Genomic DNA, 27,945 nt, shown 5'->3' with positions numbered 1-27,945 from the left:
TTCACTAGGGGTCTGGCAATCCTTGAATCTGATATAAATATTAAAACAATAAGAAACTATCAAATTGTACTTTATTAAAGTAAATGTACACAATTGTGGGGTTACTGTTGACAATGTAAACCCTCAAACTGTCCTGTGACTAACTTACAGTAGGTTATGCATACATTTACACCAGTTAAAAAGGGGTTACAAGAATTTTTGTCAATTTTCTTTGAATATCAAATTGTAAGTAGTGTGAACATGTGACGTTCTTCTTGCTACAACCACCTTCTGCACTTTTCAGAAAAAAAGAGCCAAGATCTCACATTTAATATACAAATACAAAAACGGATCATTATTATTCTGTTCTATCTTATTTGCATTATTGGAAATATTTTTTGTGTTTTCTGTACAGCTGCTCGGAATCAGTCGTCTCTATCAGTAGATGCTCTTGTTTAGTATCAGCCGAGAAACTTAGAATGTAGTCGTGTTCTTGTTGTTGTCGTTGGACCTCAAAGTTGCGACACTGTTCCATGGAGCAGAGTCGCTCCTGCTGGTTTGGTGGAAAATAATAGAGTCAGAGATCTTGTTACATCATAAAAAGTCTGGCTGCGTGTAATTTGAGCTGAAGAAAGTGAAAGAGGAGGGACAAAGGGAAATATAAAGAAACACAAGGAAGTCGGAGAACCAGCTGTACGTTGGAACTGCGTCTGCATGTCTGGTTTGTGTCCATTCCAGTCTGTACATGTAAAAGGGTTCGGGACTGGAGCGCAGCTCGCACAGCAAGCAGCTGGTTTGCTTCGGTTGCAGGTTGGGAAATACTGCATTGCTCTCGCGATACAACTCACTGTCTAAGTTCAAAGGTTACTGAGGTTCAGTACATGCCGTACCGGGCGAGGTTTGGCAGAAAGGTAAGACGTGCAGCCCTTCAGCGTTGTTGTTTACAGTTTATGCAAATGTTGCTGGTGGAGTTGATCCACGTGTTAATGTTGTTCTTACTCCGCTGATAATGTCAGTTGAACTGCGCAGACCAGCACTTTAACAGCTGATCGGCAGGTTGTGAAAGATTTTTCGACTGTGGTATTCAATTCTCAATTTGTTCATTTGCGACTGTGCAATTCAATGTCAGTATTAATCTCACTGTACCTGGAACAGTCCAACTCTGGAACAAACAGAACGACTTATGTGGTTGGTTTTCTCTGCATAATGGAGCAGTTTTCACAAAACTTTACACAATGAGAATTGATTGTTTAATATTTATTTTGTTCACTGCTGATGTTGTATTGAGTGTTTCAAATGCACACTCGATAGACAGAAATGGCAATGATACAAAATGAATGACAATTTTCCAGATTAGTCAGCACAAATTTGCAAAGTAGCAGGTTTAATATGATTATCGAATATACTGTTGAATTTAATCTCCTTCTTTCATCTTTCAAAACTGAAATAGACTGGAGCTCATTATAAATTCACAGATAAATAACAAATTCAACAGCATTTGCAGGTGAAGAAATTACTCAAATATCAGAAGAATTACTAAAAAGATAGCTGAGAAAAGAATCTGAAGGCACTGAAGGTTTTGCTACTGTAAGGAGAGCAGCTGCTTCATCGTTTGTATCTTGAACACAGCGGTATTAACAACTTAAGGTTTATGACTTTGACTGGCAAACAAAAAACTAAAGTCAGGACAGTTGTTATCTATATCGTTCCTTGAGTTCGCACCACCTAAAACTATTTTCTTTGTAAAGTCAACAGCCTGTAGTTTATTTACTGAACTACTCTCAAGCAAATGTGTATTCAGGAAGCCGTCTGTGCAATTATTCACAGGGAGACAACGTTCAAAATACTAAATGGAAAAGCTGCTTTAACAGCCCCTATATACTCATAGTATATTAACGGCTGCGTGCAATGCTTATTTAAATATTAGCAAACATATTGGGAACTGCTTTAATATTCAGTCAGCTATTACTTGAAATGACTCACTGTCTGTCATCCAGGACGACCTTCGCGCTTTTTGACCCCAGTTTCTAAGCTATTGAGCCGCACTCTCGTCTGCCTAGTTGGTGTATAGCATGATTCATGAATCTGAATACTTTTAAACTTGCCGGCTTCCCCAAAGCTAAAATTCGGGACATTTCCACAAATGAGAGAAAATACAATCATCACCTAAAAGTCTCTTTTTTCCCCCTGTGCTGACAGATGGAGTGCGTCTCTTTACCACCACTGTCCAATTTTGCCATCTGTGGTGGCACCCATGGGAATGAGTTGACAGGCGTGTACATCTTGAGAGAAATGCAGAAACACAACGTGGAAAAGGTTGGATCTGTCTCTATAACCACTGTCCTGTCAAACCCACGAGCTGTGGACGCTTGCAGGAGATACACGGACAGAGATCTCAACCGCTGTTTCACAGACGACCTCCTGAGGTACGTTTTCAAAAGTGGCACAAAAACTTTTGGAGAGAACTGATCAACAATATCCCTACTTCTGTAGTGAATCTGAAAACTGGTAGACAAGAGAGTTTTATACATGAGAAATCTCATTATGATGTCTCTCTGGCTTCTAGTTCCCCGATCACAGAATCCACGCCCTACGAGTTGAGGCGAGCCCAGGAGCTGAATGCCCACCTCGGCCCCAAAGGAAGCGAAGAGGCCGTGGATCTGCTATGCGATATGCACAACACCACCTCCAACATGGGCCTGTGCATCATATTTAACTCTGCAGACTGGCTCATCCTGCACATTTGCAAATACTTACAGGTAAGATCAGGGGTGCAGCGACCAGCAACTTTAATCCCATTGAAAAGATATCAGGCTCCGACACCCCAGGTCACCCCAACCCTGGGGAGGTTCTTGGTTTTATTTCTTCCGTATTGATAAAAATACATTTCCACAGACCCCTTGTAATTATGCCACCTCAGCACAATGCTGCACGCCTCTTTCTTTAGCTGGGACCAGGGTTGGTTCATTGGTGTGGGGCAGGGGTGTAGCACCAAATTCTGGGCCCTATACATAAGCAGTCTCTATGGGCCCCCCCTAGCTATGATGCTGATTAAATTATGATACTGTGTGTGTGTGTGTGTGTGTGTGTGTGTGTGTGTGTGTTCTAATAGTAACTAGCTAGCTAACTCCTACCGTATTCAAGTAGTTCAAGTTACAGTTTGCTAGTTAGCTATCAATAGCAGCTGTGTCGGTCTCAGCTAGGTAGCTGCTAGCTAGCTGTCGTAGTAGGATTTTGCTAATAGCTAGCCCCCTTTCTTTTGAAAGAAATCAATTGGCAGTTGTTTTCCCGTGGTACGTTCTTCCTTTTGTTTCCTCTGGGACCCAGACTTTACTTTCTTGAGGGAACACAGAAGTCAGAGGAAGTCACCGGACAGTAGAGTAGCTGACAGATTCTCCTGCTAAGTGGTGATGGTCGGACCAAACCATTTTCAGCCTTTTGTAAGGGGTGAAAGGGCCCTGACAGAACCTCCACGCTTTGTTTGTTTTTCTAATATATGGTCTCTCAACCAATGTCTGTTATGACACCAATTACTTAGAAAACACTATTTCAAACAATAAAAACCTTAATTCCAGGCTTTCTACGCCCCTTGGGCCCCTGGTAGTCTGCCCCCCCCAGTGCTCCGCCCGTGTCGTGAGGACACGGCGGACATGTACGAGCAGCTCTGTCGGAGTTGGCGTTGACTAGATGTCGGCGAGAGGGGCGGCGACGTGTGAACACTCGGAACGTTGTTCGTTGTGGACCAGGTTAACAGGTCGACTTTCCGCCACTCACCGTCTTCGCCCACCTTCTAGTTGAGCGACTCCGGTTGACCCGCGGTCGCCGCTCGCTGGACGATGAGACACCGCGGCAGGACCATAGATCAGGACCGAACCAACCGGGGCGGGGGGGGGGTGAAAACGTCTCTATGATAGTTAACCTTTTGCCAAAAACAAGGGAAGAAAAACAAACCTTTAGCTTTAAAGTACATTTATACATTAAATATCTGTTATTGTAGATTCATAATTATTGGGGGGGCGGGGGGTAGCGTGTCAAAAAATGCGAACAACCCCTCTTAGACACAGGACATCAGAAGCACACGTTTCCATTTCAGTACATACTAGACTCGTTTGACTGTACACGACGGTTGTGCGAGGCGTTGGTGGTATAGTGGTGAGCATAGCTGCCTTCCAAGCAGTTGACCCGGGTTCGATTCCCGGCCAACGCAGCTGTTTTCTTTTGTTTTGTGTGTTTTTACAGCCGTTCATTTGCGATTTAGCATACGTTTGCTGGAACTGCATATCTCATCATGCATTTTCTTTACAAATGTTCAATTAAATACTGGAAAAAATGTCAAAATGCCGCGGTGCGATCTTCATATAAATAATTTTAATTTTCAAAATGAATTTGCACAAATATATATATATATATATATATAAAAATTTCGGGAGGGGGTTAGGCTATAAACCATTGCCAATATTTAAGAGTTTCAACAATGTGATCAAGATATAAACACAATAATGTTTGATAAAGATCCATCAAAGTAAAGAACTGTGACCAAGATATGTACTTAGCGGGCCTTTTTTTTTTTAAATTTACAGTTAAACAAGCCTAGGTCTTGTGCCATGCTGGCAGCTGTGTGAAGCAACACAGTGGTGTTTTGGGCTAACGTGCTTACAGTAGAGATTTTTGAGCCAAACAGGTATAATATTAATCTTAGTTTTAGAGTTATGTAGTCAATAAAACCGAGGGACTGGACAAACGATGTTGGATTAATGGAAGAACCAACTGTGTTAGTAGGGTCGGAAAAATATGACTCTGTGGCCAAAGTTAACTCAGTATTGAAAGCATGTTGTGCTGTAAATAGTTTCCTTTATGTGGTTTCAGAGCAAGATAACGTCTATGCCTGTGAGAGCACTCCAGATGGATTTACCCCTGTTTTCTTTTGTTTTGTGTGTTTTTACAGCCGTTCATTTGCGATTTAGCATACGTTTGCTGGAACTGCATATCTCATCATGCATTTTCTTTACAAATGTTCAATTAAATACTGGAAAAAATGTCAAAATGCCGCGGTGCGATCTTCATATAAATAATTTTAATTTTCAAAATGAATTTGCACAAATATATATATATATATATATATAAAAATTTCGGGAGGGGGTTAGGCTATAAACCATTGCCAATATTTAAGAGTTTCAACAATGTGATCAAGATATAAACACAATAATGTTTGATAAAGATCCATCAAAGTAAAGAACTGTGACCAAGATATGTACTTAGCGGGCCTTTTTTTTTTTAAATTTACAGTTAAACAAGCCTAGGTCTTGTGCCATGCTGGCAGCTGTGTGAAGCAACACAGTGGTGTTTTGGGCTAACGTGCTTACAGTAGAGATTTTTGAGCCAAACAGGTATAATATTAATCTTAGTTTTAGAGTTATGTAGTCAATAAAACCGAGGGACTGGACAAACGATGTTGGATTAATGGAAGAACCAACTGTGTTAGTAGGGTCGGAAAAATATGACTCTGTGGCCAAAGTTAACTCAGTATTGAAAGCATGTTGTGCTGTAAATAGTTTCCTTTATGTGGTTTCAGAGCAAGATAACGTCTATGCCTGTGAGAGCACTCCAGATGGATTTACCCCTCTCTGAAGCCTTTTCCGTAGATTCACTGGGAAAACACGGCTTCTGTAAGTGTGTGAATATATATGTTTGACTCTTTGACAGCACCAAAGTAAAGAATAATTGAGATGTTTGAAGCGTTCGATTTTTTGAATTGTTCATCTGATTCTCCACAGCATTTGAAATCGGTCCTCAACCTCATGGTGTGCTCAGAGCTGATGTCTTCAACACGATGAAGGAAGCAGTGGATCTCACAATAGAATGGCTTCAGCAATTCAACTCTGGTAGGAAACACCACTGACATTTAACGACGTGTGGTCACCAAGCTTCTGTTGTCCTGGAACAGTCGGAGTTCTTTTACACACAACAACTCATTGTCTTTGATTATACTGTGTATGTCTATGATTTTAATCGTCTTTTTGTGAAACTGTGAAGCACTCTGTTAGTGTGGTTTTTAAAGGGCATGACAAAGTTTAAAGTACATAAAACTACTAACTAATGTAACCCATGCGGTATCTGGCCACAGAGGTAATTCTGGTTTTATTCAGCATTTTGATATATCTCCCACCGTGATTTGTGTCTCTACCCCATGATAATGAACATGCCAGGAGGAACGTAAAAGCATATATCTCAAAAACCTGGCCGGACAACTGCAACTAACCGCGGGTCAAGATACCAAAAGTAGTGACAATTTGGTTGCGCCCTTAAAATGACCTCTGTAATTCTGTAGTTGTGAGCCTCCTGGACCACACCAGCAGGACTTCTCATTACTAACACTGTCCTTTGCCAACAGGAAGAACTTTTGAAGGTGGCGAAGTAGAAGCATATACCAGGTGGAAGACCGTCCACTACCCGAGAGATCCTACGACCGATGAGATCACTGCTGCTATACACCCCCAGCTGCAGGTACAGGACACCATGGGGAAAATGCGTGCACACTAAAGCATTCACTGAAAGAAACAGTGACATTTTGGTGTAATGTGCCTATTTGCTTTCTCGCCAAGGAGAGGTGAAAAGACAATGTCAGTAAATCAAATATTAAGCGAAAGCCAGCGGCTGTGAGGTCCTGAAGTCTTGTTGTCACTATAAGTTTGTCAGTGACACTAAGGAAAAGCCCAGAGAATAACTTGCTTTAAAACTAAACATTGCTGTTTGTGCATCAGCTTTTGTTGAGATTAAGAAAAGAGATACAACATGTTCCTTGGTGAGCTGAGGAGCTGCTGGAAGGTGGATTTAGCCACCTTTGAACAGACTCGGGCCTACTCTTTCCCTGTATTTCAGTCAAGTTAGGCAGCTGGTGGTAGTTACATGTTTACTGTACAGACGTAAGTCATATCAAGATTCTTATTTAATTATTTACAAGGAAGCAAAAAAAAGAAGCTTTTTCGCAAAATGTGTAATTATCCCACATTTTACATGCTTAAATCCAAAGAGCAAGGGACCTGGCATGGAAGACTGTAAATGCCATATTTGCATAAAAACGCTGCCCTGGTGCATAATCCCCTGACAACTGTTAGTGTTCCCTGTCTTCTTCCAGGATAACGACTTCAAGCTTCTCCAACCTGGCGATCCCATTTTCCTGTCATTGTCCGGGGAGACGGTGAAGCACGAGGGAGACGCACTCTACCCCGTCTTTGTCAACGAATGTGCCTACTATGAGCAGAAGATAGCTTACCATTTAACACAAAAGAGCACTCTGACCTTACCGTCCATAAATGTGAAGAAGGACTGAGAGCAAAGCAACAGAGCGAGACCAATAATATACTGTAGAGATTTTAAATTATAAATTGATTTCTTCTGTGCACATTCAAGAATGAATACACAACATTTAGGTTTTAGTATTCTACACAATAACTTGATTATGTGATGCAATGCAGTGAAGCAGCGCTGCAATATGTGAAGGCTTAAAATTAATGGCTTGTGTAACACAAGAGTTTGCTGTTGATGTACATTACTGAAGGATATTGCACAGATTACAATTTTCCATCCGCGAATATTGAATTGTACGAACTATTCTAAGGACATAGATTTATAATTATCATTATTTTTCATTGTGGCAACAATGTCAAATCAACCTGTTGATTAAAATTGAAACATGGATCACTTTAAACACTGGTGTTTTGACTTGAATTTCATCTTCATACGGTCATAGGAAATTTACATGAATTGATTTCATATGGAGCTGCACAGTTGCCAACAGAAATGGGTTTTTCAGTCAAAGGAAAGTTAAGGGCTTTGTTATGTAGAGTAGAGGGAGGAAAAAACCTTTATTTAGTTGGGCATATTAAACTATAACTAAACTATAGAATGGCTGGATGATACAATGTGATAATAATTAAAATTGGTGGATTAGACCTGGCACTGGTCTCTTTAGTAACACACAGTTAATAAGCATTACTCCATTCTATCACATGATGAAAGGATCAACTATTACAATGGTGTAATAATATAATTACTACAGTGATATAATGCCACTGTGAGGTCAAACTTTCATAATATGATGATAAATGATGATTAAAATGATGTCAAAATGTCAAATTTATTAATACACAAACAAGTAGTGTGCATCAGAACACAAAAACATTTACAAAAGACAGTGTATACACATCAGACGTGTTACATGACACTGTGATACAAAAACATCACAATTTCTGCTGCTGGTACAATGAGTAATTTGGAAATTTGACTCACAAAAAAAGTAAATTCATTTACTTCCCACACAATTGTTGAGGATAAAAATAAAGATCCAGGAGCTTTTACACTTGCAAAAGAAGATTTGCAAATGACACTGGGCTATCACCCATTACCATTATAGGTAAGTAAGACAAACCAGTTTTTGGCTGTCAAACCAGTCAGTTGTGTAAGTGTGGGATTAAAAAACAGTAGTTTTAAACAGTTAAACTCGGTCATTATAAAAATGTAAAATGGCAGTGGTTCAGTTTAGGGCGGAAACATAAATGGTAAAAAAAAACATGGTCCCACATTTTTTTCTCTCTCTCTCGTGGCTTCAAATCAATTGACTCTTCTTGAAATGTTAACCGAGTTAATAAATATTAGATGTATAAACATGGCTGACAATGGAAGATGAGTGGTTACATTTTTAGTGAGTGACATTTAGCCGACAAACACCACAGACTGAAATCAACAATTACCACAGATGACGGAAATATCAGCTTGAAAATGCATGCACAGCAAAGGCTCCATACTCGAGAAAAAAATTTAAATAAAATCTGGTTAAATAATTTTCATGCACTATTAGAGAAAGATACCCTGACTTATATTACTGCGGGTGTGTTATTTTGCGACAGTGCACGTTTACAGCTGATGTAAGAGCAAATGTGGTGAGCATGTTTAAAAGCAATGGCAACCGAAAAAATAAGGCAACAAAGTACTGCACAGCAACACAGTTAACAACAGAATGAACTAATAAGTGAGATAACACAACTCAAAGATATAACAGCCCTATAAATGAGCATTTATGATGATTAGCAGTCTGGTTTTCTTCAGGTCTGTGATACCACGGGAACTGTGTTTTTCTATCTATAAAATACAGTCAATTCTTCTAATTGAAATCTTTTCCTACAGACAAAAGGGTTGTAATGACGTCTTCAGACCAGTAGGCTGTTTTACGGTAGTATACACTGTTAAGAGTAGTTTTTCTCTTTTTTAAGCAACCCTGTAAGCCGACATGCGGGTGTAGTTCTTGCGGTGACTCCTGGCCGCCCACAGGAACAAAGCAGCCGCCATCATCTGCAGAGGGAAGGAGATGAGGGCGAGGTATAGGGACCAGCCCAGCGAGCCCTCCACCCCCTCTGGTGGTGTGGTGTACTGGTGGAGCAAATCCACCCCCGCCAAGAAACAGCAGACGCTGCCCAGCGAGCACAGACCTGATGAGTACAAGAACAAAGAGTTTGAATCAAAGAAAATCACTGCTCAGTGAAAAAATCCAAATTTTACATCGTAAAAATTGCAGACTAATTAAATATATTTTCTACAGGCAGGGTTTTATTAATATAAAGCATCAAAACAGAGACTCTCTGCCTTGTCTGACTGATGTCAGAGGAAATTATTACAGCGTTGTGAAATCTTAACATTAACCTCCACGTGAAAGCGAGCGGAGGTGCTACATCACACGGTGAATGCCACAACAATTTAAGTGATTTTTTTTAGGTTACAAGAGATACATCCAGGAAGTGTCTTATTCGACCTCAACAAATGACAATTATTCATTGATTATATCCTGTGTTGCTTTAACAAGCAGCACGTTAAAATATGTGTTGAAATTACAAAATCTTCTTACAAGTCAGGGAAAGTAAAGGGAGGATGTCGGAGTACAAACTCACCTCAGTTAGTTTAAAGTTAGATCCTCTGGGTTAGTGTTAAGACACAGATGTGAACCAAATGAATTGGTTTATACAACGTGTCGTCCGACCACATAGCAAAGCAAAAGTCTTTCTAAGTGCTGCGAACAATTGAGGTGCTGCTGGGTCAAAAGCCGACCGTCGTAGAGAGGTGTTAGTAGGGTTACACACTCTCAGACAATATCTTCTGGAAGGTCGGGTGCTATTCAATTTTTATACTGTTAAACCTTACACAAATTATATAATATATAATAATAATAACTCAGGTTTAACTGGACTTAACTGTATTTACTTTTTATCTGTGCTAATTCCAAGTTTTATGTGCAATCCTGGTACACTGTATATATTCTGTTCACATTGTAGATATTATTTTTTAATTTTTTATATTACCTTGTGTTTATATTGTAAATTAACTTTTTTGCCGATGTTTCTAAGTTATCTACTCTTGTCTTATCTTATGTTTGCAAGGAAGTCTGCTGGACTGACAGTTCATTGTGATGGCAGATGTTTGCATTAAGCTCAGCACTTTGCCTGAATTACTGTCTTGACACGTATGATCTCAATCGACGCCAGTCACTGGTTTGAATAATGATTTGTGTATTACCAGCATTTCTCTCACTCACCTGCAAGGAGGTGGAGCACCCCCACGCCAAAGGTGGGGGTGAAGCTGCGGCACAGGCAGGCGCAGACCCCAACGAGGCCGCTGAGGAACACCAAGGCCAGAGACACCAAGGGCAGGAGAAACTGGCATCTCCACAGATCTGTACAGACAGATGGTATCAATAACAGGATAAATGTACCCACGTCCAAAAACATTATCTACAGTTTAAAGATAGCAGAAATGCAAAGTCAGCCTCCAACCCGGTGCAACTGGGTGTAAGACGAGAAATGATAAACAAGCTCGAGCAGGTGGACTTACATGTTCTCAGCAGATCTTCTTCACTGTTGTGGTTTCCAGGGTATTTGAACTTTGGAATAAACTGCTGAGGAAGAGTGAAGCTCACACACTGCGTCTCCATCTTGGGATCTAAAGGCAGAGAGAATAAACTCTTTTTTAATTGTTGTTGTGCTGCGAATCAAAGAGCCGGAATTATGTCATTTCAACGTTGGACTTGTTTGGATGCAGCATTTCAACTATCTCTACCAAAATTTCCTTTCTACGAATACAGACTGATTATTTGATATCTGACATATCGCCCCAATGTCAGCTGGGATCGGATTATTCTATTGAAGTCTTACCTGGCTCTTTGAACCAGTGTGACTGGCCAGGGACCAGAATGCACCTCCACCACAGTCCCAGAGTGCCGTTCAGCCGGAACATGGTGTCGCTGTAGGTCTTCTCGTCAAACTCTCCGTTGACGAACTCCTCTCTGAGCTCTGAGGCGTTGCTGCCCTCGTGTTTACCTGGTGGACTGTTGTACTGGTACCACTGCTGAGTGCCCACGGCCACAGACAGGTACACGGTGGCCATCAGGCTCAGCACCGAGCCGATGACCAGAGCCGTGGCGTATCTATTATCTACCATGGTCCAGAGGAAAAGGGGATTCTACAAAAGGAAACTGCTCATTGATTACAAAAAAACCCCAAAACAAAACAAAAAAAAGTAGTTTGGCTTTAAGAAGAAAACCTGGATCTTTTGGTTAGAAATGATATTTCCTCTTGGTGTTTTGGCACCAAGGCATGTCTGTTAGCCTTGTGGCAGAGTCACAGTGTCCGATCATTTTACTTCACTGCTGCAATTCGAGAGGCGCTCACAACCTGCACAGAGGAATCAGACAGACACACACACACACACACACACGCGCGCAGGTGAAAGTTTAGCTCATTTATAAATCAAATGCGGAAGCATATCACGTTTGGCTGCCTGCTAAACTTTATTGATAAACCACAAATGACAAGAGTAAAGTAAATGAGTAAAGTTATTAGCTACTAATAACTAAGACAGCTGTGACAACGTTAGCATGAGACTAGCTAGCTGACGCTAATCACAGTTGGCCACAGCTGGCTGCATAATTACCCAGACGTTTAGCATTGAATATATTTAATTCGAGGTTGTTGTTGTTGTTGTTTTTTACCTCATCTTTGGACAAACAGCCCAGGCATAAGCGTGAAGATCTGTGTTGGTTAGATTCCCAGCTAGTCCATCAAGGAGCCTTAGCTCTTTTTCTTCCTGGTTACAGTTACTCTTCTTCCTGGGTTTGATTGACGGCTGGCAGCCCGCCCATATGGCCCATTACCGCCCCCTGCTGGTAGAGAGCGTGGATCCATCAGATGTTTATTATGAAGGTTATTCTGCTGCACACACAACCTTTAAAAAAAATTTGAATCTTTTAATTCTGGATCCCAGTCTTGTTTTCTACATATATATATCCACCTATTAGATCTAGGTCGATATATTTAGCCAGGAGGACAACAGCCAAAATCAACACAGAGGATACCAGTTATGGTATATGGAGGCTGATAAAAAGAAATGCCAGAAAAGAAATGTGAGGAGTTTTCATTTTTTTGGAATGTAAAATGTCCTGCTCAGAACATAAAACTACGATATGGGATCCTCATCAAAATGTTTTTGAATAAATGTAAAAATAGATAGATGAATAAAGTGCAAAATGTAACATATTTTTTAACTTGCAACCATCAATATTTGTTTTAAATATTAAAAACAGGTATAAGTCAAATAATGGGCATTATAATACACACCTCATATATTCATAAGTGATTAATCTTCAAAAAATTAAGATTAAGATTAGTCCCTATTCATTTTATCTTCTAAATCTGCCATCAAGACGCAGTTTAGTCACAGATTAATATTCTTTATATATCTTTACTGGGAAATCTTACTTCATCAAGTTATATCTATTTTATACATATCACCTAATTTAAATTTTAAATGAAATAATTCTTCATTTAATTTTTTTGCAATGAAAGGCATAAGCGTGACAAACGTCAAATCATACAGGTTGTAAAAAATGTCATTTAAAAATTAAAGCAAATCTAGGTATCAGTAGTCCAACAATGTATTTATGTTGTACGAGTATTTCCCTGATTTGATTTTTCACATAAAAAAAATAAAAACATTCTCTGGAACAGAGGTTGCTGTGCGTTGGTAAAATACAGTACATTTCATAGAGATAATTGATGACAAATCCCATATCCCATTTACATCAAACTCACTTGACATGTCCTGATTTCGGACTGTACATCAGTTAGAAGTGCAAATTGATTAATTTCATGCAGGACCGAGTTCCTTCATCAGCCCAACGAATCCTCTCTGGAAAACAGTTCCAAGTGCCGCTTGTAGTGAGAGGCAGCTGTTGCATTCAGGATGGGGGTGTTTGTAAACTCCACAGTGCATGGCCCTGGGCTGCACGGAGCCCGCTCCAGCTCCAGGATGGTCACATTGTTGGGCGCAGTAGTGGTGAGGAGGTTGGCCGGAACGAAAAGCGTCACCTGGGGGCCTCGAACGGGCCAGTAACGTCCCAAATTGAAGCCATTAATCCAGATCTGTCCCTGAAAAAACACCAAATTAGAGACAGATTGATTAATCGCTGCTAAAGACCAAACAGTCAAACAACAGGTATTTTATTCAAATGGATTAATCTGAAGATTTTTTTTTTTAACAAACAACGATTAATCGCTTAAGTTGCTGAACTGACCAAAGTGTGTCATTCATAGTTAACCAGTTTAATTTGAAAGATCCTTAACTCTCTATAAACTCTATATCATTAATAATAATAATTATGTCATAATAATCTAATAGCGGTTACGTTTTGGAGGGTTTTGAAAAAAAATATTTAGGTTGTTATCTGCTGCTTTGACAGGATGCAGCATCACTTTCAAGTACCATATTGTTTGGTCCCCTACATGCTCCTCCACTCATGTTATACCCAACAAAGCAGCCACAGTCAGATCATTATCGTTTTTGCTTTTAGATACAGTCCATGTGGATCGATTTGTTTTCATATGGACGTGGATTGTGTGTGTGAGCTGAGACCAAATGTCTGGATTGAGTCAGTTTCCACAAATAATTAAATTATGTAGTCTCTATGCTCTAACTAAGTTTATCCTGTATCGGTTACATGCCTTTCTCCATTTGGGCAGTTTGATGTAGGTGTCCTGAGGGAGGTCCGGGATGCCGTCAGGGATGACGAAGCTGCCGCCGTAAAATGTCGGGAGGGAGAGAGCGGCGGGCCGAGGAGGGTCTGTTGCTGTGGCCTCTTTTTCCTTGATGACGCCCTCGTTGATAGCTTTATCTATACTGAGACTGTACATGGTCCAGCCTGCGAGCGTGTTATTCCCCAGAGTCAGGTTGGTAACTAAACCCTGTGAAATGAAGCAAATCGCCCATTAATTATGATTTTATTATTCACACCTATGTCCCAGAGATTTTCTTATTTTTTTTACATCACAGAAAGAAAAAAAACTATAAAAAATATCTTCAGGTTATATTTGAATGTAGTATTTTAGGAATTCAAACACAAATAAACATTTAGTTTGAAGTAGGCGAAAATGAAAACCAACCTTGAAGTCTTTAAAGTCTTGATGTCCATAGTTGACTCGTCCCATGTTCTCCACCAGAATGTCCACCTGACTACCAGCATTCCCGGTCACATTTATGGTTATGACTCTGTCCCTTTCGAGAATCCCCACAGCCACCTTGAGAGGTGATCGGATGACAGACCTCTGATTTTTATCATTTTTATTATAGGGTATTCTGCAAAGTGTTCACCTACAGAAGAACTCTTTATGCTCATAAAAAAGTCTAAAATAACTAAAATGATGATGTGCGATAAAGACATTTTAGATGGATCGTATAATGTGTTTAGGCTTCATGGCCAGTCCATCTTTTAAGTGATTTAGTGATGAGCAATGTCAAACTTGTGTATAATATCTGATAAAGAAAACTCACCCCATCTATGGACACATACGCTCTATCATGGACTCCGTTCAGTGGGGAGGAGAGAGGAGTCGGTGTGCTGCAGTTGGCAGGTAGAGTCGTCCTGTACAGCACAAAACCCAAAGCCTAAAAAGGACATAGGGGGAAAAATGTTAACACATAAATAAATGATCAATGATTATGACCTGTACACATAAACCAAAAAAAACAAGATACTGTACCTGGTTCAGGTCAAGGAAAGTCAGAGGATACATGCTTTTGACCGGGCCGGAGAAAGCCAGATATTTTAAGGAATCTGATATCGTCTGGAGCTGCGGAGGGAGAGGGTCACTTTATTTTAATCACTCTTGATGTTTTCATTCTTGCGGTGAGTTGTTGCAATAAAATATATGGAATTTATTGATTATGTTTTAAAAAGCAAAGGTTTTAATAAGTTAAGGGAGGGGAGCACCTACCTTTTTCATGCTGACAGCGCCATATGCATACTTTGGAGTAGTTGGTGGTATTGGTCCCTCTGGTATCTTACGGTACTACAGCAGGGAGACATTGTTTGAGCTCAAAAACATGATAAAAAAACAATGTTTCATGATTTATTCTCTCTGGTTTTGCACGTTAAGCTCTCGCTGTCAAAAAAATGAGAGGGCTGCACCAGCGAACATACCATTTTGATCACCTCTCGGATTGCAAAGTACTTCTCTGTGAGGTCTCCGGCTTCTGTGAGCGGGGCATTGAAGTCATAGCTCGTGGGCTGGGGCGCGTACGGGATGTTGGCACCTGCGGACAGAAAGAGGCAATAAGACACAACATCTTTTGTGTGAGTCAGGACAAATCAAACCAGTCAGTCCGGGTGAACTCACCATTCCAGTATCCGAAGGTTGTTCCACCTATGAACATGTACCTGTGTTGAAAGACAGTTTATTAACTTCAAACTCCAAAAAGAAGACATGGCCCACGTGTCTCTTCTGTATTTTCTGTGACACGTAACACATGGGAGGGGCACAGCGACATTATGTTACCATATAATTTAACACGTGAGGAGAATCCAGTTAGGACATAATTTCAGCTGCAGACTCAAATAAAGAATAAGTGAGGGAGTGTCGCAAAGTTGCTTGTTGGGTTCATTTAAACATTATACATTATAAATAGAGCAATGTAATCTCTCTTCAAGCTGTTGTGGGTTTGCAAATGTACAGTGTTGTGTTGAATCTGTTGTATAATTGTATGTCTTGATGTCTCTATCTGTAGTTCTCCCAGAAATCCGTTCACTCACATGTTGACGTTTGCTCCCGTGGCCAGGACCTCGTTCAGGGACTTGGCCACTCGGGTAGACGAGATGACGGAGTGAGGCGACCCCCAGTGGTCCAGCCAGCCGGTGTAAAATTCAGAGTTCACCTGAGATAAATAAGAAGCAAACCCCATGAGTATCTGTGTGTGTCTTTAAGAATCAGAGATTACAAAATGTATCTGGGGGAAATACTTTCCAAAGGTCCATGAGGTTCAGCGAGTCTCTGTGCCTGAAAGGCAGCAGTTACATTTGTACCTAGAGCGAACAAAGATACCGTAAACACACAATGTATTTGTGTAACTTCCTCATGACGTCTGACCAATAGAAATGTGAAAATGAGTCAATGTAGAGAAAGAAAGACAAACGATGAGCATTTAAATCACAAAAAATGCAGCTACTATGTGTCTAACTTCATGTTGTGTAAACAATTTAACTATACCTGATGATATCCAACATCCAACATACAGGATATGATGATGATTTACTTTGGCAAAAGAGAGATTTCTGTGTGTCGGACACCTACCAGGCCCAAAGTCAACAGTGGCATAGACGTCTTGTATTGAGCCACATTTAATATAGCTGATCCCAGGCCCATCTGTGGTGAAGAGCACCACCTCGTTGCCCAGGTAGGACCTGAACAGCTTGGTCAGGTGACGAATGTAGTCGTGATCACAAGCGTAGTAACTGCCATACTCATTCTCCACCTACCGAACACAGGGAACATCATTGTTCTCTATACAAGTGCTTCAGCAGCGATTCGTGATGAACAACGACAGACACAAACTGCTCACCTGTACGCTGATGATGGGACCACCGTTCTGATACAGAAACGGTTTCACAGTTGACAGTAACTTCCCCATCCACCTGTCCACTGCTGCGATGTAATCTGAAAAACACAAGTCACAAGTGTTGTATATGCGGCGGCATGCGATCCACCCGTCTCTCCTCTCGGTCAACTCCGATTCTCACCTGGATCCGACGTTCGCAGCTTGATATCTTTCTTCTTGAGCAGCCAGGCAGGCATCCCACCCTGCTCAGACAGAATTACACAGACAATGACGACACAGTGGGTTTTTGGTTTGTTTGTTTGTTTTAATGGCTAAATATGAACCATATCATACAGTCTAAGTTAATACTAGACCTAAAATATACAGCATCTCTAAGTGTTAAACACAAGTGGCTGTAAAAAGTTTCTAAAGTCTTAGATAATCTATGGCAGTTGACTCATTTTTTCCCACACAACTATACTCGTCCGTCTGCCCAAATGTAAAGATAGATAATAGAAAAATAAGTCACTGCAGAGGAAGGGGCATGTTTAGTATGTTTGCCTCAGCTCTGATACAATAAAGTAAAAAAAAAATCATGCTCATCATTTCCCAATTGGCTTTGAAACACCAAGAATACGCATGTTCCGACGGCCTTACTCACCATGTCCCACTCTGCACATATGTATGGTCCTGGCCGGAGGATGACCAGTAAACCAATGTCTTGGGCCACCTGGAGGAAATGTCCCAAGTCCCTGTCTCCGCTGAAACTGAACTGACCTGGAATCTCCTCGTGGAAGCTCCAGGGAATGTACCTTTAAAATAAACCTCAACATTTCATACAGACTGTACCTCGTTGCTCGCCAATTACACACAAAACACTATGATACCAATCATTCCCTGCTTGCTGTTAGATTTAATAAACTATACAATGTTCTGTCTTTGTGTATAACACCAATGGATTTCAAAAGAATTCCAGACAATCCAGGGTTTATAAATCAAAACTGACACACATATTTCCCCATTGTACATACTTTTTTTATACATTTAATTGTATTGGACAGTTTTTCACTGATTGCTTTTGTTATTCTTCTGTAAATGTCTTTATCTTTCTCCGTGTGCTTACAGCAACTGCTTTTTAATTTGTTTTGTTCTGCTCCAAAATACCAAAGCAAATTTGCTCTGTGTGAAAACCTACTCACAACAATCACGATTCGTGTTCTGATTCTGAAAAGCAAACAATAAACCAAAGCAAACAATAGCAAGGCTGCTCTTGAATGCAGCATTTTTTGCTGCAGGGATTTGAAGGCACTGTGAAACGCACCTCTACAAAACCTTTGCTGCTGATCTTGTGCGACCATTGAGTGTTGCAAGTTGTTAGGTGTTAAAAGAGTTTCAGATTCTGTCCACTGTGCTAATAGCAGACATTTGAGTCAGAAGTTTGATCTAGCATGCTGGGCTATGCTGATCTACATTTTTAAACCTCTACCTTTAGCAGCTTTTGTACGGAAGTCAGTTTCAACAAGAAACGGTCTCAACATCAGCCTGAGACTGACACAAAAGAGCAGTGTGAGAAATGAATCTGAAGTCAAAAACCTACGTCTGGATGGCATTCAATCCTGCCATGTGCATCTTGAGCAGCCGGTCTTTCCAGTAGACCCTGGGAATCCTGAAGTAATGGATGCCCCCTGAGATAAAACGAAACTCTTCCCCATCTTTCCGAAAGCAGTCGTTCTTGTAGTCGATGCTGAACGAACGAGGCGCACCGAGCTGCAGATGAACACAACAAAACGTGACTCAAAAGCTGCACTTGTAGGTATTGTGGAGATCAACAATTCATAGAGAGCCAAGTCAGTTTAAAGTGCGTCCCACTGTGTATTCTTTATGGCAAAGGGCTGACGTGTGTCAGAGCTGATTTTAGGAAGTGACAACCACAAATGGCAGCCTGTCGACTGGAGATTGTGAATAACACGTAAATGACAGTAAAGTATCATATTTGGCAATATTATTGTTGTGTTGAAGCTGCTTTTGAAGGCCTCATCAGCACCGTGGGCATTTAATACAGTAAATAACACATATAGTTTAGAGTTTGACTATCAGATGAAAAATAACCTGGGTTTGTTTTATTGAACAGTGACTGAAACATACAGAGGAGAACAATGTGATTTACTACCATTTGTTTCTACAGACATCACTTATGATGTTAAATCATTTACCTCCAGTAAAGTATTAAAGTATTACTAGTATCAATAACTCACATACTTTTTACGCGGTGTTGTGTATTATTGGTCAGTCAGAGATTGACTATGGGGCCCGGTGCTTTGTGTTGAACTGTGATCAAATCAATGAAGTGCTGAGAAATGAGCAAACACCTGTAAACCTGTAAATCGGTTACTTACTGATTCTCCAAACAGCAGCAGCAGCAGGATGCTTCCGGCACTGAGCAGAGACATGGTGGTTCCTCACCTCGACCTTGCTCCCCGTCCCGTCTCAAGCACAAATTAATGTCCGTGCAACTTTAAATCGCGCATTTACCTAAACACGAGTTGTGTTGTTTGCACCGCGGCGTGTTATCACGAGATACGGAAGTAGAGTCATGTGACGCGCCCCATCGTTTTATCGTTGTGGTGTAAGTACTCCTATTCGTCAGTAGGTGGCAGTGTTGTACAGGATTTGATGTTTCTACTGTTATTATGCTGTTCAGTATTATAGTAACTGTTTTTCTTTTTTAATCTACTATCACCGTTATCAATGCAAAAATACAAACTCACAGCCACCGAATTTAAAATCACATTCAAACAAATCCGTGGAAAAAAAAGATATTGTCAATGTTCCCCTTGTAACAATGTACCTGTGAGGAAAAGAAAACATGGGCCCTGTGCCTCTTTTTTGTTGTCTGTAATTAGGGTCTTTCTTCTTTAATTGTTTCGCCCCAGCATTATAAGCACATGATAAGCTTTTTTTAAATTTAGCGTTGCTCTATATTTTCAATGTGTTCCTATGTCTGTCTTTACAAAAAAAAGTGTCTTTTTTAAATATAGCATACACTCTGGTCTATGGGAACTGTATCTCACTCCCATGTATGCTTGAGTGTGTAGTATGGAAGTGACAAATAAACCGGATTTTAATTCTGATTCTGATAATACACCAAAATGACACATAACACATTGGAAGGGAAATGGCATTTTAAATAAGATTTCATATATTGGGCTCTTTTAATGTGAGATAACGTGATGCTGATTTTTTGCCACTTCATTTGCCCCCAAAAACCATCTTGATCCAAAAATGATTAATTGTGGATCACCTTAAATGCAGATTAGGCAATAAAAGGTAAAGATAAAATGAAATAAGATAATCCTTTGTGCATCCCACAAAGGAAATCTTGCCATGTTAGGGGATGATATAAATAAGAAACATCAGCAAAAAAAAGGAAATATGTACATATAAAAAATAAATAATACACAGAATGTAAAACTGAATCGTACGGTGTAAAGAGAGTATGTAGAGTGTAAACAGGATTGCACATATACGATGTTGAAATTGCACATACAGGAAAAATAAAGCACAGACAGGAAATGAGTAGGCTATTGCAGCGATATGAAGTTTTACCTGAGTGTGAATTATTGGTATGATTTTTATTATCATTACTAGGAAGGAATTAAAAGATGAGCTCCAAAGTTCAAATAAAACCGTCAGTTCTTCCTCCAGGCCTACAGGTGGCAGTGTTGCGCTAGGCGCGTTGTTGACCCTCCGTCGTTGACTCGGAAACAAAGCGACGTACACATCGTAGGGTCCACACGTGGGTACGGAAGTTTGTGAGGGTAATGTGGTCTTGTCAACTTATCTAGAAAACATGTCGCGGAGGCAGAAAGTTGTTCCAGAGGAAAAGACCGGATCTGAACTGGTACACATGGAGGTGGAGGAGGAGGAGGAAGAGCTCCACGACCCGCCGCCGGAGACCAGGCGGACCCGCAGCGGCCGCAGAGTGCGCACTCCTGCCGCACTGCTGGACTCCGAGGAGCCGGTGAGGACTCCCAGCCGGAGGAGCAGGAGGACGGCGCTCCAGGAGCCGCCGGCGGTGGAGGAGAAGAGCACGGCGGAGCCGGAGCAGAACCTCGCCAGTGTGCCCGAGCAAGAGTCCAGCATGTCTGCGGAACCGGAGCCCCGCGCCGCGCCCGAGCCGGCCGACGGGGCCGACGCTCACCTGCCCAGGCCCGCGCCTGCAGAGACGGCCCCCGCGGCTCCAGACACCGGCCCCCACAAGAAGCCTCGTCTCGCTCCGAGCGTGAAACAGAATCCCGTCATTCCGCTGGGAAAACCAAAGTCTGGAAGAGTGTGGAAGGACCGCAGCAAGCAGAGGTGCAGACAAGTCTCATTGCAAATCGGATGCGACCAGCGGTTATTGTTTTCACCATCGATTAATCTGGCGATTATTTTAGTTGTATTCTAGTTGTTTGGTCCATTAAATGTCATACAATGGCATAATGTCGATTATGTCTCCCAAACTCAAAGACGATGTTTTGTTTTGTCCACACACCAAAGATATTCAGTTTACTGTCACAGAGGAGCAAAGAAACCAGAAAATATTGACATTTAAGAAAGTAAAATTAGAGAATTTTGACTCTTCTTATTCCATAAAAACTACTTGAACCAATTAGTCGATTATCAAAATAGTTGGCGATTTATTTAGTAATCGAATACTAAACTGTTGCAGCTCAACAACAAGTCAGTGTGAGTGTCTCTTTCAGTCATTCAATATGTACAACTGCTGCGGAATTATGTATTATTGATGGACACCTACAGCAGTACGTCCCTAGCAGCAAACTACCCTGTCAAAATCTCTGAAATTTGATTAAATGATATCTGATAATAATCATTACTATATTGAATGTGTGCACAATGCATGTAGGCAACACATACGGGTTGACACTCTGCAAAGTCAGGTCAAGTAAAATGTATTAGAGGATATGTGGACACATTGAATGCAAAACTGTTCTAAATGCTCGTGTGCTGTCAGTTAACACGTTAAATGTGATTTTTTAAAATTATTTTTTTTGCCTCCAGGTTCTCTGCGTTGGTCAGAGATAAGCCACTGTGCACCTCCTGGGGAAAGAAGATGGAGGCCAAGCGAGAGAAGGAGCTGGTGAAACAGTTCACTTTGCAGCTCAAAGAGGACAAAGCCAAACAGAGAGAGGTGAGCTGAAGCTTGTGTGTGATGCAGGTCTGATTAACCAGGTAGTGATGAAAGCACCTGCACCTTTTTGATTTTTTTTTCTCCCCCCCCCCCCCCCCCCCCCTGTCTCAATAGGACAAGAGGAAACGGAGAGAGGACAATTTAAAACGACGTGCGGAGAACGAACGCAAAGCGGAGGTCGTGCAAGTGGTACGTCAACTGAGGCCCGCGCCCGTCTACGCTTCAAGCATACACATCATTTCTGAATTTCCTCATACTGTAGTGGAGAAAAAAAAAGAATGAACAATTATAGAATAGAATAGAAAACAAAGTCTTTTTTAACAGAGTTCGTTTCGTCTCAAATTTGCAAAATAGTAGCAGGCGCCATTAGAATGGCTCATTAAAAAAACAACCGAGTTAGTGTTCATGTTTGGTACGATAAGTTGATAATGTAATTATCGTGACAGGCCATGGTACACGACTCGTTTGATTTCATTTTAGCCCAGAAGTCCTTTAGTTTGTACAGTACAGACAGACACAATGAAGCTTAAAAGCAGCAAACTCAAGGACATATAATCGTTCTGTTGGTAACGTGACCACCTGTTTGTTTTTCTCCTCTCACCATCTGTATCACAGATCCGGAACACGTCAAAGATCAAGAGGATGAAGAAGAAACAGCTCAGGAAAATAGAGAAGAGAGACACACTGGCTCTGCTTCAGAAGTCACAGAAGCAGAACTCAAAAGCCAAAGGGCCAAAAAAACCCACCGACAAAGATTTGACCTGAAGACTGACAAAAATAAAGATGCATCTGTTCACTACTTTGCCTAAATGTCTGATAATTGGATGAATTAGCAAAATACAACAAACACAATCAGACGCATATTTCTACGAGGATTTATTTTCACATTAACCCAGGAAAGGATTCCTACGACAGAGTATTAGGGCCATTTAAAGGTGGAAAAAAATCAATATATTAATAGAACGAACTTGTAATTTTAGCCTACTTGTCATTTTAGTGGGGGAATATCAGAAGATCAGCATGTCTTCTGTGTTATGAGGAATGTAGAGCAAGAGAGATACTTTAATATTGTTTTTTTTCAAATAAAGAAATACTTTTCTACAAGTAATACTTTTGGCATATCAGCTCCACATTATGATATGTATCACTTCCTTCAAAAGACTGTGCAAGAAACTGTCTATTCCGAAGAAAGAATCACACGGACTTGGAGGAAAATTGCCTCTCTTATGGAAGAAATGTCTGGTAATTTTTTCTTCTCTTTTTTCCATTTAATTTAAACAGTAACGTTAATCAAAAGGATTTTGGTGCCCCCCAAAAATAATCCTCCAAATAGCTGTCAATATCATACAAAAATGATTACATTTTAACTGTCATTCATCACTTTATATTAATAACAATCACACCTTTAAAATGTCATTGTTTTAACAATAAATTTTTTAATTTTTCAACTTGAAATTTGGATTTGAAACACATAGTCAAAACATCCACAATGTTTTTTAATAATCTATATTCTTTTTTTTTTGTTTGTTGTGGGACAGATGAGGGGTCTGACTGTTTAAAAGACTTTTTAAATGGGAGGGGGGGGTGTTTTGTTACATACCTAATATCCTTCAACCTGATATGCAGTCCCATTGAAAGCACTGGTAATCTGGATTTGGTAATCTTGAAAAAGTTTGGGTGATCCAATCAAATTTTGCTTTGATAAACTGTGATGAATAATGGCTAGTGTAATCCCGAATAGCAAAAACAGGATTTTAAAATTTGAACTACTAGGCCCTGGACACTTGTAGTTCCAGCTGTGTACTTTGTTATTAAAGGGCACTTGATGTTTTCTTCAGTATAAGGTTGTGTCTTTTAATTTCAAGGATGGGTTCACATTCATTCTCATCTGTCATGAAACAACAAGCAGGTGCCCATGAGATCATTGAAACAGGTTTTGCTTGTTTTCACTGTTCCTCCTGCTTATACTATACTATATCCTTTTTTTTTTTAAATGCACTTTCAAAGTAAGTGATGCAGGACAAAAAGCCATGGCCCTTGGTCTAAGCAAAACTTAATTTTAACGCACATCTCTGTCTCTTTGTCAAAGTTTATCTTAATCTAAAATAATCAAACCAACCTTGCGAATGTACTGTCTTCAGCCTCAAGTACCAAATTCATCATTCATTCACAAAGAGTGGATGTTACTGGATTCCGTCCCCATTACTTACACTGAACGTGCTTTAAGATGGGTTCTCTTTAGAGTCACTGCATACGATGAATGATCACAACAAGCGAAACCTGTTTCAGTCGCCATATGGTTCACCCATAGACTGTATATAAACATCTGACTAACTGACTTGTGGGCCTTTACTGTACATTCTCCATGGGCGTATTGCTGGTACGGTGGCTGAGAAATCAAACATTTCAAACAACTGATTCATAAATGAGGGTAAAAAAAAATACAACATATACAAAAATATAACACACACCCACTGGTCCCAGCCATTCAAATGTGAGGATTGGATGCTTTTCTTTTTGTCTGATAGTAAACTGAATATCTTTGAGCTGTTTGACTGTGGGACAAGCTATTTTCAAGGGGTCCAATTCATGGGATCTGCCATCCTACGGACCAAATTAATTAATCTCTTAATGGTGAAAATAATCATGTGTTGCAGACCCAGGGTGCGTTTTAACCGTTTGTTATTTTGGTACAGATGATGACACAATAAGAAACTAGAAAACAGTTCTTTTGTTTCTCTTTTCATTTTTCAATTTTGGGCAAAAAATTAAAAACACAAATTCAGCTTGAGTTCCTGTTTTCAGTTCTCATCGATGAACATAAGGGTCTGTCATCACAGACCATTAGATTAGGAAAAAAGGACTACGATTAAAGTGAGACTTTGTAACTTCATCAAGTGTGCGTGTTGTCATTTTAAGTGATCACACAAAACAGCAAGTATGTGTACAAAAGAGCACAAATTGAGACAAAGCAAAAAAAAATAACTTTAAAGTGAAAACACTGCTTTGATTTGATGGTGTCAACATTAATGAACCAATGATGAAAACATATTTAGTGGTGAGTGTAGTGTGAAAGGCGGACGAACCGAGAAACTCCAACTGAACCAATCAAATGGAATCCTTTATTTTGGTTAATGTTCATCAATGGTGCTGACCAGCACGCATGTTTGTGATGACACACGACTCTACAACGCAACATCCGTGTAAGTGGACGCACCATGAGACACGGTTTCAGTCTTGTGTGTTCACCCAGAATAGTACAGTCAATTTGGAGAGCAGGTTGCACACAAAGGGAAAAGGCTACCTGCTTTTCCCTCGCCTATATTCTCATTCCTTTGGCATTACATGGGACGTTCTTTCTTTCAGTTCTGCCCCGGGCAGCCTTTGTGTCCCTGCAGCGAGACAACTCCCTTCAGTTTGTCACCAACCTGTTTGCCTTGTCAGTTTTTTTTAAGTTGTAGCAGCAAAAAAATGCTGGCAATACACAACGCAATTGGTTTCACTCAGCAGACAGGTCTCTGTCACGTCTTTTTTCTGATCAGTCGTTCGCCATATAAAGGCTGGGACCGACTCGGAGGTCACGTTAAATCTGATTCCCCGACTGAGACGAGAGGCGACGTTGACTTCCAGCTTGAGGCAGCTCCAGACATAAAATCCACAAAAGTTTTGTAAGTACAGATTTATTTACTGTTTAAAATGTTCATCTTTTTTTTTTGTTCAATAAATACAGTTTAGAAAGTATTTGATTAAATGAGAAAGAAAATAATTTTTCTTTCAAAGGTGACAGAGATCAAAGATGCTTCTGACCATTCTAATACAACTCCTCATCGTCGGTGAGTAAAACATAGGAGCAGCAGTTTTTTGGGAAAAGGGAAACATTCCTCTCTTGCCGACTGAGGATTTATTGATTGTTCAACAGCATCGGCCATGACGACTGCTGGTGCCCAGAGCTCTACTGCTGTCACCACTGCTAGTGACACCACTGCTGTCACCACTTCTGGTGTCACCACTGCTAGTGACACCACTGCTGTCACCACTTCTGGTGTCACCACTGCTAGTGACACCACTGCTGTCACCACTTCTGGTGTCACCACTGCTAGTGACACCACTGCTGGGGTCACCACTGCTGGGGTCACCACTGCTGGGGTCACCACTGCTGGGGTCACCACTGCTGGTGTCACCACTGCTGGTGTGACCACCGCCACTAACGCTGCTGCTGGGATCTCACACTTGAGCGGTCTGGTGTTGTGTCCCCTCACTGTTGTTCTCTCCAAGTTCCTCTTCACGGTGTGACTCTAATGTACTGCACTGTTTGTATCTACCGTTTACAGAATACAATCACAGTTACTCACATGGAATTTATTCAGAATGTTGTTATGTTGTTGAATGTTAAAATATTCAGAATGACCCAATAATCCCATTATGAAGCACCGGTGTTGATAGGATTAAAAATCCAGATGATGCAAAGTGTTTTTAAAAATGATTTATTTTTTTATTCATTTACTGTCACTAGCTTTAAGGTTACACACTAATCATGACTGCGTTTCATAAGCAATATTTTTCAAGACTCCTCCTGCCCAGCTGACTGTTAATATGGATGTTTTTACTTACATTAACCAAGATAAATTTGTGACAGTGTTTTCTATTGTTGGACAGTGTATTATAATTTATGTGATGTAACGAATCTTCCTTGAGTTGAAGGCCACAGTTTGGACAGATCAAGAAGTCCTGATCGTTTATGGTCATTATTGGTTATTTTACAGAAGACAAATAAAATGATACAGACTCGTAAAAAACCAACCTTGGAAAAAGATCTTTCAATCCTTTAGATATATAGTATATAATATAAGGTCAGGTCATTCTGTTGAGTTCAAATATTTGCAAGTGCAAGCCATCTTTACACCAGGGGTGACTGATGTCACGCGACAGTCATGTGAGACTCGTCAGTCACAGGAATTTAAGGTGTGAATGGGTGTGAGACCAATCGAAGGTGCATTGTCCTACTGTACGTCAGTGATCAATGTGTTACGCGGAGTGAAGAGCAAAGAAAAAGTACTCTCTTTTTTTCCTCTTAAAAGGAGTTATTCCACAGATTTTACACACCAAAGTCTGTTTACAGGTCTTGGGGATTAGAACCATAGACTGTATATCATAAAAGTATAATATATATAAGATTTCCCCAAGTATAGTCTGTTTCCAAATTGAAACAAAGATGTCAGTGTTCGAGTGTTTGTGTGTAATGTAGGCGGCAGGTTTTGCCAGTTTAAGAAGAGCGCTTAAAATAAAAAAAGACAAATTCTCTGCTTTGAGTCTATTATGTCAAGCATTTTGTTTTTACACCTTTGCAGCAGTTCAATGCAGGCCTATATTGGTGACATACTCTTTTAAATATTCGGTGACAGTGTATCTTGTAATAGAGATAAAATAGACGTCAGAGTTACTTGTAGAGTTGCTATATCTGCTTGATTTTTCAGGCATAACAGCAGTTGAATTGCCACTGTTCGACTTCCAGTTATCAGCACAAGGAGTCTCGTATGTTTCCCATTGTCTTTCTTTTAGCGGATGAAATTCAGATTCCTTTGAGTGAGGGGTTACGTTACGTTGCAGATAATTTGAAAGAATGACACTTAGCCACTAGATGGTGGTGTTACACAGATGTGAAGGATCTCCGGGCAATTCCAATCCCAGATGCTTTTCATCGTAGTAGTTACAGTCCCCTTTAGATAGAGTACAATATATTTCACAATAACAAAGAAAAAAAAAAGCATTTAAAAATTAATGAAATGTCCAATTCAATAGTGCCGGACTTTAGGTCTGAATACTTTTCGAAGAAACTGTATTTCACTGGTATAAAACTGATACCAATG

The 27,945-nt window shown here is 40.4% G+C and overlaps 5 protein-coding genes and 1 non-coding gene across 9 annotated transcripts; 4 read left to right on the top strand and 2 right to left on the bottom strand.

The window, feature by feature from the left end:
* The first annotated feature begins 558 nt into the window (after positions 1–558).
* Positions 559–7,687, top strand: LOC118312048 (N-acyl-aromatic-L-amino acid amidohydrolase (carboxylate-forming) B). Of its 3 annotated transcripts, none has more exons than XM_035636319.2 (7): positions 559–890; positions 2,179–2,405; positions 2,546–2,738; positions 5,552–5,645; positions 5,754–5,861; positions 6,371–6,483; positions 7,115–7,687. In XM_035636319.2, the coding sequence occupies exons 1-7, from the start codon at positions 861–863 to the stop codon at positions 7,307–7,309; spliced, it is 960 nt and encodes a 319-aa protein (XP_035492212.1). In that variant the 5' UTR covers positions 559–860; the 3' UTR covers positions 7,310–7,687. The 3 variants fall into 3 exon arrangements, with proteins under 3 accessions (XP_035492212.1, XP_035492213.1, XP_035492211.1); XM_035636320.2 differs by lacking the exon at positions 559–890 and adding an exon at positions 904–1,035; XM_035636318.1 differs by lacking the exon at positions 559–890 and adding an exon at positions 1,087–1,167.
* Positions 4,115–4,186, top strand: trnag-ucc. The gene has a single exon. It is a non-coding gene; the product is annotated as a tRNA-Gly (tRNA).
* A 410-nt stretch (positions 7,688–8,097) lies between the features above and the next one.
* cldnd1b (claudin domain containing 1b) lies at positions 8,098–12,587 on the bottom strand. The gene is made up of 5 exons (XM_035636322.2): positions 12,014–12,587; positions 11,178–11,696; positions 10,858–10,965; positions 10,562–10,699; positions 8,098–9,464 (listed from the first exon to the last, which is right to left on the bottom strand). Exons 2-5 carry the CDS (start codon positions 11,461–11,463, stop codon positions 9,244–9,246), a joined length of 753 nt encoding a protein of 250 aa, XP_035492215.1. The 5' UTR covers positions 11,464–11,696; positions 12,014–12,587; the 3' UTR covers positions 8,098–9,243.
* Positions 12,588–12,937: 350 nt separating this feature from the next.
* glb1 (galactosidase, beta 1) lies at positions 12,938–19,478 on the bottom strand. The gene is made up of 16 exons (XM_035636315.2): positions 19,284–19,478; positions 18,485–18,654; positions 17,549–17,699; positions 17,090–17,150; positions 16,912–17,006; positions 16,644–16,824; positions 16,317–16,375; positions 16,106–16,227; positions 15,693–15,733; positions 15,497–15,609; positions 15,291–15,365; positions 15,057–15,146; positions 14,848–14,961; positions 14,460–14,594; positions 14,022–14,261; positions 12,938–13,448 (listed from the first exon to the last, which is right to left on the bottom strand). Exons 1-16 carry the CDS (start codon positions 19,335–19,337, stop codon positions 13,191–13,193), a joined length of 1,959 nt encoding a protein of 652 aa, XP_035492208.2. The 5' UTR covers positions 19,338–19,478; the 3' UTR covers positions 12,938–13,190.
* Positions 19,479–20,644: 1,166 nt separating this feature from the next.
* ccdc86 (coiled-coil domain containing 86) lies at positions 20,645–22,877 on the top strand. Its single transcript, XM_035638148.2, has 4 exons — positions 20,645–21,243; positions 21,949–22,078; positions 22,193–22,267; positions 22,694–22,877. The coding sequence occupies exons 1-4, from the start codon at positions 20,738–20,740 to the stop codon at positions 22,841–22,843; spliced, it is 861 nt and encodes a 286-aa protein (XP_035494041.2). The 5' UTR covers positions 20,645–20,737; the 3' UTR covers positions 22,844–22,877.
* Positions 22,878–25,455: 2,578 nt separating this feature from the next.
* LOC118312369 (spore coat protein SP65-like) lies at positions 25,456–27,150 on the top strand. Of its 2 annotated transcripts, XM_047333851.1 has the most exons (4): positions 25,456–25,746; positions 25,859–25,911; positions 25,998–26,078; positions 26,121–27,150. In XM_047333851.1, exons 2-4 carry the CDS (start codon positions 25,875–25,877, stop codon positions 26,369–26,371), a joined length of 369 nt encoding a protein of 122 aa, XP_047189807.1. In that variant the 5' UTR covers positions 25,456–25,746; positions 25,859–25,874; the 3' UTR covers positions 26,372–27,150. The 2 variants fall into 2 exon arrangements, with proteins under 2 accessions (XP_047189807.1, XP_047189806.1); XM_047333850.1 differs by having other exon boundaries at positions 25,481–25,746; positions 25,998–27,150.
* The last annotated feature ends 795 nt before the right edge of the window (positions 27,151–27,945 follow it).

Source organism: Scophthalmus maximus, chromosome 8 (assembly GCF_022379125.1).
Source record: "Scophthalmus maximus strain ysfricsl-2021 chromosome 8, ASM2237912v1, whole genome shotgun sequence".
Lineage (NCBI taxonomy): Eukaryota > Metazoa > Chordata > Actinopteri > Pleuronectiformes > Scophthalmidae > Scophthalmus > Scophthalmus maximus.
This window is presented reverse-complemented; position numbering and strand designations above follow the sequence as displayed.

Bases quoted from the DNA above. Each gene is read 5' to 3' on its own strand.
- LOC118312048 (XM_035636318.1), top strand. From the start codon at position 1,102: ATGTCAGTATTAATCTCACTGTACCTGGAACAGTCCAACTCTGGAACA. The intron at 1,168-2,178 runs GTTGGTTTTCTC...CTGTGCTGACAG, and splicing joins CAAACAGAACGACTTATGTG to ATGGAGTGCGTCTCTTTACC. The intron at 5,862-6,370 runs GTAGGAAACACC...CTTTGCCAACAG, and splicing joins GCTTCAGCAATTCAACTCTG to GAAGAACTTTTGAAGGTGGC.
- cldnd1b (XM_035636322.2), bottom strand. From the start codon at position 11,463: ATGGTAGATAATAGATACGCCACGGCTCTGGTCATCGGCTCGGTGCTG. The intron at 10,966-11,177 runs GTAAGACTTCAA...CTCTGCCTTTAG, and splicing joins ACACTGGTTCAAAGAGCCAG to ATCCCAAGATGGAGACGCAG. The intron at 9,465-10,561 runs GTGAGTGAGAGA...TGTACTCATCAG, and splicing joins GGTGCTCCACCTCCTTGCAG to GTCTGTGCTCGCTGGGCAGC.
- glb1 (XM_035636315.2), bottom strand. From the start codon at position 19,337: ATGTCTCTGCTCAGTGCCGGAAGCATCCTGCTGCTGCTGCTGTTTGGA. The intron at 17,007-17,089 runs GTGAGAATCGGA...TGTGTTTTTCAG, and splicing joins GCTGCGAACGTCGGATCCAG to ATTACATCGCAGCAGTGGAC. The intron at 16,376-16,643 runs GTAGGTGTCCGA...TGTTCGCTCTAG, and splicing joins CACTGTTGACTTTGGGCCTG to GTACAAATGTAACTGCTGCC.
- ccdc86 (XM_035638148.2), top strand. From the start codon at position 20,738: ATGTCGCGGAGGCAGAAAGTTGTTCCAGAGGAAAAGACCGGATCTGAA. The intron at 22,079-22,192 runs GTGAGCTGAAGC...CTGTCTCAATAG, and splicing joins ACAAAGCCAAACAGAGAGAG to GACAAGAGGAAACGGAGAGA. The intron at 22,268-22,693 runs GTACGTCAACTG...TCTGTATCACAG, and splicing joins AAGCGGAGGTCGTGCAAGTG to ATCCGGAACACGTCAAAGAT.
- LOC118312369 (XM_047333850.1), top strand. From the start codon at position 25,875: ATGCTTCTGACCATTCTAATACAACTCCTCATCGTCG. The intron at 25,912-25,997 runs GTGAGTAAAACA...ATTGTTCAACAG, and splicing joins AATACAACTCCTCATCGTCG to CATCGGCCATGACGACTGCT.